Source organism: Equus caballus, chromosome 3 (genome assembly GCF_041296265.1).
Source record: "Equus caballus isolate H_3958 breed thoroughbred chromosome 3, TB-T2T, whole genome shotgun sequence".
NCBI classification, from domain to species: domain Eukaryota; kingdom Metazoa; phylum Chordata; class Mammalia; order Perissodactyla; family Equidae; genus Equus; species Equus caballus.
Genome location: NC_091686.1, coordinates 45,453,007 through 45,465,170, shown reverse-complemented (window position 1 = coordinate 45,465,170; position 12,164 = coordinate 45,453,007). Strand labels below are relative to the sequence as shown.

General features: G+C 38.9%; 1 protein-coding gene across 1 annotated transcript in view; it reads left to right on the top strand.

Annotated features, from left to right (window-relative positions):
• MTTP (microsomal triglyceride transfer protein) overlaps positions 1–12,164 on the top strand; it is a 45,837-nt gene continuing 33,673 nt past the window's right edge. Inside the window, exons 1-3 of the mRNA XM_001498490.5 lie at positions 1–201; positions 5,750–5,937; positions 7,224–7,367. Coding sequence (XP_001498540.1) covers positions 141–201; positions 5,750–5,937; positions 7,224–7,367 — 393 coding nt within the window. The 5' untranslated portion in view covers positions 1–140. The remainder of the gene's footprint in view (positions 202–5,749; positions 5,938–7,223; positions 7,368–12,164) is intronic.

Genomic DNA, 12,164 nt, shown 5'->3' with positions numbered 1-12,164 from the left:
TGGAATCTGACCTTTCCAGCGAGATAAACATTATTGATGCAGATTCTGAGGAGGGTCACTCCCCGGCTGCCTTCAAAGGAGTCCACTTCTCAGTGACTGCTCACTGGGAACCGGCTGTGTTAAGAGGGCAACCAGTCAATATGATTCTTCTTGCTGTGCTTTTTCTCTGCTTCATTTCCTCATATTCAGCTTCTGTTAAAGGTAAGTTTGTGTTGCCTTTTGCTAAATTTTAATTTAATCTTTGAGGGAAAAAATGTGTGTGCGTGTGTGTGAAAGGTGAAAGAGTTCCTAACTAAACCATCCTCAGAACCATGTAACTTTGGAGTGTTTGTGAAGACAGGACTGGGTTGGAATGAAAACCAAATCAAATTCCTACATACACTAAGAAAACAGGGGTTCCTTTTAGTTTCAGTCCCTCAGACTGGTGTGCTTTTTGCTTCGTTTTCTCATTCATGGTCTATTTTTTAAATGGAACAAAAAGATGCCAACTATTGTTACCTGCTGCTGTTGGTCACTCACTGAATGCAGCTCTTTCATTTGAATTGTAAAAGAGGCTTTTAAAAAACCAGTTCCTAAATTTCCCTCTAGTTGCTTAGCAATGTGACATCGAGAAGAATTAGAAGCAATGAAAAAGGCCTTCCATTTGCCAAAGAATTATGAATGAAATGGTAAAGAGTGTATTTAATTCCATTACCATTCAAAAGTGATAGAATTATCTTGGTGAGTTAACAGAAAATAAAACTACGTGATATAGATTTAAGAAAGAAGACATTATCTTTGGAAAAATAGTGTTGCTGGTTATAGCTTCTACTTTAAGTTGAAATTTATTTAAAAAAACACGTATGAATTGATACCTTTAACAGAAAACAAATTTTTTATGAGTAATGGTTTCAAAATCTGTATGAAATGTATTAATATGGAATCTTGTTTTAAATCAGCTCGTTTATACACTCTTTTGGTTTCTAAATGTTGCACCTGTAAAATTTTCGCTTTTTATAGTCTCTTAAGAGGCTGCAATGTCAAAACCAATTGATCTAACACTTAGCACAATAGGGTCCAATTTTAATAACTGTGTACTCAAAGTAATTGATATAAAATAATTCACTTGTAAACTTCTAAAACCCTTTTGGGATAACTGTGGCTTTTGATCATAAAAATGAAGTTTGTCTTAAGATTCTTTCTGAGGAAGATTAGCCCTGAGCTAACATCTGCCACCAATCCTCCTCTTTTTGCTGAGGAAGACTGGCCCTGAGCTAACATCCATGCCCATCTCCCTCTATTTTGCATGTGGGACGCCTGCCACAGCATGGCTTGATAAGCAGTGTGTAGGTCTGCGCCCAGGATCTGAACCAGTGAACTCCAGGCCGCCAAAGCGGAGTGCGTGAACTTAACCACTATGCCACTGGGCCAGCCCTGTCTTAAGATTTTTTGTGTAGAAAATTTCCACGTGGAACAATAAATGGAGAGCTAAATAGAGATTGTTTCATCTAAGCAAATCACACTTTAGGTTCTTGAACTAAAGATAATATTTTTCTCTAGTTTCTAAAATGTTTAGCATTTAAAGATACAGTCCTTACTTGGATGAAAAAAGTTTTAATGAGAAAAAAGTAAAGGTTTCTAAATTATATCTGACTGAGAATTTTTATAGACAGCTTACTATTTTATCTGTCAAATAAACTGTTGAGTATTTGAAATATGAGCAATTTATATACCATTAATATCAAACCTAATGTCATGATTATTTTGAGACAAATACTTGAGATATAGTAGTTATTGTGGTGTTTTTTCCCCCGGTCTATAAATGAGAAACTTGAATAACTTGATATTTTCAAATACATGCACTTATAAAGATTTAAAAATACACACACATACATACACACACATATAACAATGACATACAGAGAAATATGATTTAGAACATGATAGATAGCTGCAGTTTGTTGTGTGCAAGCTCAGTGGCAAATTGAAATTTTTAGACCCTGAAGCTTATGCCGTTAGGGATCATCTTTGAGAAAAGATTACAAAAATATCTTACTTTTGCAAATGTGACTGAAAAAATGATATGGCATATGTACACATTCCTAGAGTCCCCTCCAAGGTCTTGGAAGGAGCCTGGGGAAGTGAGGGCCCCAAAGCCTCAGTGCCATTAGCCTCATAGCACCAGCTGCTTCTACCAAATATCGCAAATACAAGGTACAGGACTCGGCAGGTCTCTCTCTACTTGGATGCGATAATCTCTTGTATTGCAGTACAGTGATTTAATTGTAGGTTCCTTTCCCTCTGTAATGATTGACATTTAATATGCAAACAACTTGTGAAGAGATTACTTTAAAATCAGGCCATTATAAATTTTGGGATCCTATGCATCACCTCAAAACTCATCTCAAATTTAATTATCAGTGTAACTGGCAAATCCCCGGATCTGGGTGGATGTTGAGTGCAGCTGGGCTGTGAAGAGAATGGAGGAGGGGTTAGGATTTCTATGGAAGGGGTCTATTTAGAAGAGATATGCTGAGTGTGAACATTCTAAAGATTCAGGTTTTCCCTACTTTTTCTGAATCGTATTTTGTAATGATGGGTCTATTTTCAATGCCTTCTTCAGCTTTCCTTTTTGTACTTTACTTCCAATAATTCATACATAAGCTTTCCGTGTAATCCTGTCACCTCTACAGTCCTGAACCGCTCCTGCACTTCCTGTCTTTCTCTCAGCCCCTGGCCCTACCTGTACTTTTCAGTCCATTCTCGTTAATCATCGTCCAATTTGTTTTTCCTTATCTTTCATACTTCTCTTTTACTTCCAGCCTTATAGTTTTCTGTTGGAATCCTAAATCCCATTGCCTATCATCTTTATCACTATTGCATGTCTCTTCAAACCTCACCTTTAATTTATCTCTACTTTATTTTCTTGCTTAAGCAAATTAACTGTGCTGTTGTATGCATGTAAGTGTGATAAATGAGTATTTTAAGATATTTCTTAAAAGATTCAAAACTGGGGCTGGCCCAGTGGCATAGTGGTTAACTTCATGTGCTCTGCTTTGGCAGCCTGGGCTTTACCTGTTCAGATCCTGGGTGTGGACCTGGCACCACTTATCAACCCATGCTGTGGCAGGCATCCCACATATAAAATAGAGGAAGATGGGCACAGATGTTAGCTCAGGGCCAATCTTCTCCAGCAAAAAGGGGGAGATTGGCAGCAGCTGTTAGCTCAGGGCTAATCTTCCTCAAAAAAGAAGGTTCAAAACTAAGAATTTTGTTACTTTTAAGTCACTTAAAAATTCTAAATGCACTTGAAGAGGCACAGTGATGAGGTACCGACTCCTTTTTGGGCTAAAGTGAATTTCCCTTCTGGTTTTACCAACATCACTTCCACAAAATGCCATTCTAGAAATTAAGTCAACAATATGAATACTGCCCTGTGTTGCCAGATCTCTGAATAACCTAAAAAGAGAAATATTTATCAAGGAGGAGAGGATAAAAGGCCCACGCTACAGCACAATCCACTTATTTGAACCCCTTTAGGCTTTATCTCCTGTTGAAAGAGGTAGGAACAAGTTCTAGGTGAGCAAGGCCCAGTCTTTCCTGTGCTTTATCACATGCAAGTCGTCATCAAGGACTGGTCTATGACATATTGTCCTTTTTCACATTCTTTTGACCAGTAAAGGAAAACTAAGAAAAAAATGATCAACATGAAAAGCTTTGGAATTTAAGAATTTAAGAAAGGCTACCTTCCTACAAACTTTTGTTACTTATTTTAATCAAAAGACACCTTCATGTAGTCCACAAAACTTGGATCTCAGTAAATTTAAACATCAAATTCTGCATGCTGTCTGCTATGTTGGGATGAATGCAGAGTCAGCTTTTCTCAGCTGTCGTATAACGCTTACCTTTCAGAATTGCTCTGAAGATTAGATAAGACAGCATGCATTTCCTTTATACTCTACATGGGATTTGGTGGGTGTCGTAAAAAGAAGGCCTCTCTGGCCAGAATATCTTTCCTGTCCAGGAAGCCAATGTTTGACCCTGCAACACTACCTCCAGCTAAGATGTAGAACAGTTGGAGGTTGGCGAGACTGGAGGGAGTCACAGACTTCATCTCTGAGGTTTTTCCTGACTTCCTGCCTTCCCATCTCACACCTGAGCTTCTGCCTGCCTTGGCGCTTGGCCACAGTCTGTTTTTGTGTGTATACGCCTGAATAACCACTCCCAGGCCTCCTTCTCCTGGCTTTTCTAGATTCCTATTTCTTGCCTCCTTATCCCCTTTCTTTGAAGGTTTGTCAGATCATGTGACTTCACCTCCAAAAACTCTCCAGTTTTTTCCCATCTCACTCAGAGTCACATTCTAAGCCTATGCAAACGTTCTCCCAGGTCTCCCTGCCACCCATAGGTACCCATCTGACCTCATCTTCCACTGCATCTTTCACTTACTCAGTTCCAGCCTCTTTGGCTTCCCTGCTGTTCTTCCATTACACCTGCATAAGCCCACCTCAAGGGCCTTTGCACTTGGTGTTCCCTCTGTGGGGGGCCGGAGTGGAGGGGGATGCTCTTCCTGCAGTTCTTCATGTGGCTGTTCTAAAGCCTTTGCCAAGAATATTACCTCCTCACAAAGGTCTTTTTCTCAGCATCCCCCTTCCCTTTCCTGTTTCATTTTCTTTCATTAGTACTTCTGACGTACTTATAATTTGCTTATATGCTTTTTTTTTATTGCCCATCTCCTCCTCATTTAAATGTAAACTCCACAAAGGTAGATATGTTCTCCGCTTATTAAATAGTATAACCCCAGTGCCTGGGAAAGTGGCCCCCACCCAGCAGGTGCTCAGCACATCCTTGTCGAGTGAATGAGTGAATGAATGAATTCCTAGATCACTCCCTAGGAGTGGAACAGAGTTCAGCCTAAAGCTTTAGATACGTGCAGTACAGGTAAGAGCATGGTCTCTGGAGCTGGCAGCCTGGGTTCAAATCCTGGCTCCACTGCTAGCTATCTGAGTAATCTCGGGTACAGTGTATAATCTCTGTGCCCCTCGATTTCCTCGTCTATAAAATGAGACTAACAATGGTACCTACCCCGTTAGGTTTTTGTGAAGATTAAATAAGTTAATGCACAAAAAACATTTACAACACTTTATTGCAGACAATGTGTCTTGGCCATTTTTTCCCTCTGGGCAGTAAGTGCTGTAGTAGGTGATAAAGACTGTAGATGGTAAAGACTTGCCAGAGGTTTTCTTAATTTTTTGGACTTGCAAAGTAGCTTTCCTTCCTTTCTCAGCTGCCTCACTTTAGTTCCGGTCATCTCAACCTCCTTTCCTGTCCCTCCCCCCATATGCATATTTCCTGAGGGAAAAGAAAGTTATGGTTGACTCTTATAGTTAACTAGGCAATGCAACCTGGTTAGCACCGTGGAAAAATGTGTACCGAAATGTTTTTTGACTATCTCCTGAAAGCCACAGACAGAAAATATACAAATAGAGTTTGTATGACCCTAAACTTCAAGTCTTCTCTGGGAAAGACTTGATCCTACTGCTTTGCATGTCTTTGGGTTAGATTAAACTGAACTGGAGAGTGTGTGAAGTCCTCTATATATGATTTTAGCAGATGGAGAAGTAGAACCACCTTTCATTCAGCAAATGTTTACTAAGCTTCCACTGGGCACCATTGTGCTAGATGAGGAATGCATTGATGACAAGATAGCACACACCCTGCCCAATGGGTGCCTTACAAGTAAGACTTAACTTGTGTCACTATCTTTGTGCAGGTCACACAACTGGTCTCTCATTAAATAATGACCGGCTATACAAACTCACGTACTCCACTGAAGTTTTTCTTGATCGGGACAAAGGAAGCCTCCAAGACAGTGTGGGCTACCGAATTTCATCCAGTGTGGACGTTGTCTTGCTGTGGAGGAATCCTGATGGTGATGATGACCAACTGATCCAAATCACGGTGGGCAGTTTGTACCAGAGAGACGCAAAGCTTAGATGTCAGCAGTCTTTAAGAAGTGTACCATTTGACAGTAGTTGTTCTGTGCGGTCGGTTTCATATCCGTTTAGTTTGTTATCTCTCACTAAAATGAGTTGACTACAGTTTTGAAGTTTTTCGAATCAAAGTGATCTGATCTTTCTAAATTGTTGAAGCAGGCAAAAGAAGGCATATACTGGGGAGTAACTAGAGTATGAAGTCCCGTTCTACATGTTGTGTTAATAGGCACATTAAACTAGAAGCCAATGGAAACGTTCTGAGAGTGAGCAGTCTAGAATCCATGTCATGGAAAAAAACAATTGAGACTGTGCTAACTGAAAGAGGAGATATATTGGGACATCCCAATTTTTCTGAGTTCCTTGATGTAACAGATGGAATTACCAGTGAGGGAGTAAACCTATTGTGTACTCATCCTGAGGAAAGAACCAAGTGCTCACCTGCATGGCAGTGTTTGGTCACTTACGATGGTTCAGGTTTATGTGTTGAGAAAGGAGGTCAGATTAGATGGCCTCTGAGGCATATTCCAGTTTTAATATATGGTGATTCCATATTTGCTTTTCAAGGACCTAAAGACAATAGATTTCTTTAGTAAAGTCGGTTGGTGTTGTCCATGTTAGTGTGAAACAGGTACACAGAACCAACATTTGCTTGCTTGTAACTAAGCAGCTGCTGGTATACTTTATAATGAAGTGTCATTGCGATACATCTAACAAGGAATCTTTGCTTCTTTGTATGTCTAATAGCTGTTGTGTTTTCTAAGTTGGATCAAAACTTCGTCAGCCACCTCTCTGAGCCATTTCTCAATAAAACAGCAAAGTACTCTGTAGAAAACATTACATACCTCCTTGTTTAGTAGTCAGACTATCTTTAATTTTGTGTATACAGATAAAGTGCAGCGAGGCATGATTCCTTTTAAACAAAAAGTGCAGAAAGTGAAGAGATCAGACAGACAGCAACACTTCAAAACGAATGAGGAGAGTGACAGTGGCATAAAAGAGCCATCTTCCAGTCACAATTATTGTAAACCTGAAGTCACAGATTTCTTTGAGTATCAGTATTTTTACCTAATTTTTGAATACCTTCTCCATTCTGTTGAAGTTAATGGCTAGGTCCTGTGAATCATAAATTGAGAAACAACTGACGAAATTATGGCCAGCTCTGTTTATTGCTTTACCATTTTATTTTCTAAAAGACTCTGATGGAAACAGGCATAGGAAGTTTTTCTAAGAGGTTTCTTTCCATTATTCCAGATGAAGGACGTAAATGTTGAAAGTGTAAATCAGCAGCGAGGAGAGCAGAGCATTTTCAAAGGAAAAAGTCCACCCAAAATCACAGGAAAGGAAAACTTGGAAGCTTTACAAAGACCTGTGCTCCTTCATCTAATCCATGGAAAGGTGAAAGTGACTGGGGGCTCCACATCTTTTTTCTCCAAATTCCTGTGTTTCTTCCCTTCAGTAGAGATTACTTTGAGGTGATCATGGTGTCACTACATGTATGGTAAATGGAATTTTTTCAAGAACTGATGAATAGAAGTTGCAAATGAAATGTTTCAGAAGTAAATCAAGGCATTAAACTCACATTTTCTAGCCCTTTATGTTCTCTATTTTTATGAAAATCTTTATAGTAGAATCAAGTATTTGTTTATTGATGAGAGGTGTTACTAAAAGGTGCATTTCTTATTAAATTATGAAGGATTAGAAAGATATTGTAACACAGCAGGTCGTCACAGCTGATTGGATAAATTTAGGAAAGTAGACAAATTATGAGAATGAAGTGATCTAATTTAGATAAGTGATATTAACTTGTTATGAGAATATCAATATCTGGCTAAAGTATAAAATTGAAGCTTTTGAAAGGGCATAGCATTTCTAAGGTAGAGTTGATTTTTAACACAGCGTTTAGAGGTTAGTTTAACACTATGACTTTGAAAAGCATTTTATGTATAAAGTAATTAATGAATACTATAATATTCATTTGGAAATTTGCTCAGAAAATTCTGTAAGTGTGCATTACTTATGATTTGATTCTAGTCTGTTAAAATGGTCTTAATATCTTTGAAATTGAGAAGCAATTGTGATCAGCGAATTATTAGGCATTATATTTGTGGGTTTATGAAGAGTATAGATATTATATTGACATGCATAAAAATGTATCAGTAAAGATGAAAGCTCAATTTTAGTAACTAAAGCAGAAAAACAGAAAGAGATCATTAGTTAAAAGTTTACAATTTCTAAAATTTCTCTAGACTCAAAATAAAAATGAAAAAGAACCTTTAAATATAAATTTCAGACAATATATCGCTAATCACAATGCACATTTTTATCTAAAGTACTAACAAAGGACTCACAAGAAGCATTCTTGTGTTGTCACCTCTCCTACAACCAAATATGAATCACCACCTCAATAACGCTTCTCTTCCTTCTCTACTTGTCAATATACCACGCTTCAGCTTTGCTCACAGGCCTTTTTTTCATAAAGTTCACACCCCTCCAGCCATCAGGAAATAGCCATCCCTCTTTAGAACCGTCTTAACGTTTTGCAGCTCACTCAAGGCCCTTATTACTTTCATTTTGGCCATGTGTGTTCATGTTAGGTTATGGGTAGAGAAAAATTCCTGTTCCTCTTTGTATTCCAGGCGCTTCCCCTCACCTTCATGCCCTTCCACTCCCTTCTTCCCTAAATCCCCAAGAACCGTGCACTGACTGACCTGATGTTCGAGGAAGCTTCCTAACATTCTCCCAAACCTATACTCCCCTGGGTTTATTACAGTGTATTGTAACCCTCTCTTTATCTGCACACCATCCACATTGAGTAAGCTTCTCTTGGGCAGCAATTGTGCCTTTATTTCTGTATGTTACTGCCTTGCTCATAGTGGGAACTCAATAAATGTTTGTAAACTAAAGGAATGAACAAATAAGGTTATATGGGGCTCAAATGAGTTGAACTTTGAGAAAGCCTTTGCTTATTGTTTGCTTAATGATAGCTAAAATGTACTGAGCACTTTCTGTGCCCCAGAGGCTGACTGAAGGCATTACAGGAGTTGGCTCTTTCATCTTCATGACAGCCCTAGGAAGAAGGTGCCGCTTCATCATCCTCTTGTACTAGATGAGAAAACCCAAGTTAAGAGAAGTAAAGAAACTCGCCTAGGGTCACACAACTGTCAGGTGGTGGCGCTGGGAAGGTATAATTTCAGAGTCTAGGCTGGAAACCTTCCATGTATACTCTCTTCTAGCTGGAAAGTATTTGGGGAAATACCGCCTCTTTGGTTGACTTGTAGTATTCCTGTTTCAATCTTCACTGTATCTGTTAACTCACTTGATTTTCATATGGCACAACTTTGTTAACAACATGAAATACTATTATTTTCTTCTCTGGCCTTCCAATGTGCTAAGACACTTAAACCCATGAGATATTAATTGCATTTACAATCTTAGTGACAACCAATCATTTTCTAGCTCCTTGGGCAGCAGTTGAGTACAAAGTCTTTTGTTACACACACAAAAGGACTCAGTACCCTCACTGTTCAAAGGCTGGCAGGGAGCTGCCACATCACTATTTTAGTGACTCCAACGTGCCAATTCTGGAGGAGCTATGACTTATGATGGTTTACTGTAGCCACAGGTTAAAGTGCAGTATGGTATCTTTTAATTATACAATAAAGTACTTGTGGGAAAAGACATGACCCTGGAGGCTAACAAGCCACGTGGAATTTTCAGCCACATCACTATTAGAAAGATCATTATTGAACTATCACTTCAGCTTACTATGAGAAAAATTATGAAAGGAAAGACTGAACTGCTGATCGGCAATTTTCTTAAAGAGTATTTTCTATCCCAGGCTCAAATTAAGTTTTACTTTCTGGAATTTCTGTGATTTCAAGGATGCTCATCAGCATGTATTTTTTTGTCCTTCCAGAGCCCCTTTTTTATGCTCCTATATTTACATTATAAAGGAGAGCCCATTAAAACACTTAGATGCGTATTTATTGCACGTCTTTTTTTTCCCATGCCCACTCATCTCCCATATGTAAGTGTTTGGGTGTGACTCTAGTTTTGTCTACAAACCATAATTGAAATTGGGAATATGACATTTTCTGGTTAAGTTGATTAACACCAACAAGCAAAAGATGCCTCAAGTTACTGCATGGATCCTTTTTGACCTGAAACGCTAATCCAGTTAACTGGATAATTACCTGCTTTCCATTTCTAGTTTTCCCGGTCAGTATCCATTAAATTCATCACTTTGCTGCTGAGCCGGCCCTTTATTTTGTGTCATATCTAAGCATTGGTTTGCTATCTGAACCTGGCAGTGTGGCTCCTGTATGCACACTGAACCTCAAAAAGAAATGTGACACCTTGAAAGCCTTCTAATTCTCCACGTATTTCTTCCCTTCTTGGTTTCCAGTGTGCCATTTCCTACTGTGCTCTGTCTTAGACACATGTCAAAGATACATTTAGAGACGTGGCTCCCGCTAAGTAGACCAAATCAAATGACCAATCTCTGTTTGCTGGGATTCTTTTTGTTTATTTTTGCTTTTGGCCACTTAATGGAATTTTGCTTTACCTTATCCTTAAAGGATGTAAATTTAAGGGAATTTATAGAAGCATTTTTTTCCTAAGGGAAAAGTACTAATAATCCCTACTGATTCCAAAGGGAAATTTGGCCCTCGGAATTTGGCTGGAAGAGGCACCGCATCTCCTTCCCCACAGCCCACCCGTCTCCATCTGCGCTCAGTTCCTCTGGGTTAAAGGCCGAGTCTGTAACTGGGTTGAGCCGCTGCTGCTCCCGGGGCGCTCTGGGGACTGTGGACGTAGATAAGAGTCCTGTGCTCTGAAATGTTCAAAGCTCATTTCAGAGCTGAATGAAGTAATCGGCTTTACAGCCTGAACGTGGTAAAACGTACTCAGCTCCTATTGAGAGAGAATGAATTTAAATTATTGCTGTGACAGCCACGTGAATTGAACTGCAAAGTTCTGACTTATTATTAATTTTTTGATTATCTAAAGCCAGCCCAATTCTAACAGTTTTGACATTTCGCTAATATGGATACCAGTGCTGTCTTCATTTTGGATCTCATTGGTCTGCAGTAAAGGAACAGAATTTTAGGCCCCAAAGTGAGCAGTCATACAAAGGAAAAGAGACTTGTCCACCTTTCTAGGGAAACAATGAAAACTAACAGAAGGAATGAAAAAAACATTCTCTTTCTGTCTCGCAGTTTACATTGTTCAGACTGCCAGGAACAAAAAAGGATCTAACACCATTTTCTTAGGGACCTAGCGGTCAAGATCAAAACTTGATCCATAGAAGTGGGCCCCTAATAGAGGAGCGCTTAACCTTATGCACGGTCCAAAGGTGAAATCTGAAATTCTAGGTTTCCTGAAATTTTAGGTAAAACTTTATGAGTAGTTCAGCTACATTTTGTAGCCTGGAAGGAAATTGAGGATACTGATGATAGTACAAGTATTTTTCCCGCTTAATGGCTCCTCTTGCTTTCTGAGGTATTTAAGACAGGCCAGAAGAGTCGCAGGCCATAGGCATGTGTATATTGCCACTGAGTGAGCCCTTCTGACTGTATCTGGGCTCAAGGGATCTGGTTATGAACCTCTAATAGTCATGATATCTGGAGATATCATACTCCCAAATATTTGAAAAGGAAATTACACTGTAATTTTTCAAAGGAAAGACCCAGTTTGCAAAACAGAACATCAAAAACTCAGCCTTGGATCTGAGAAATTGCCAGTGATTTGTTTGAGAATATGATAGCATGGATTTTCAGACGCTGAGGTCACTATTCCAGTTCCTTTTTAACCTGGACAAACACAATTCCAACATTTATAGGTTTGTCCAGTGAAACAACTAAAATTGATTGCCGAATAAAGTACCTAGTAAATCTGTCACTAGGCAGAGTATATGTAGAAAATAGAAATAGAGATTCGGGCACTTGTTTGGATAATTCAAATAAAATATTCTCTTCTTCTAAGGTATGAGAGAGTTTTCATGTAGGCTGAATTGTTCAGATTGATATTAATGGAGTTCATTGCATAATTACTGAGCTTTCTGTTTTGCTTGAGAAGTCATGGTTGATTTTAAAGATAAATAGGAAGGCATTCAGGATATTTCTGTTAGAAAAGCTCAGCTAAAATTATCATAGACTTTGGGAATTTTTATAGGGAAGCTATATCCGTCCTCTA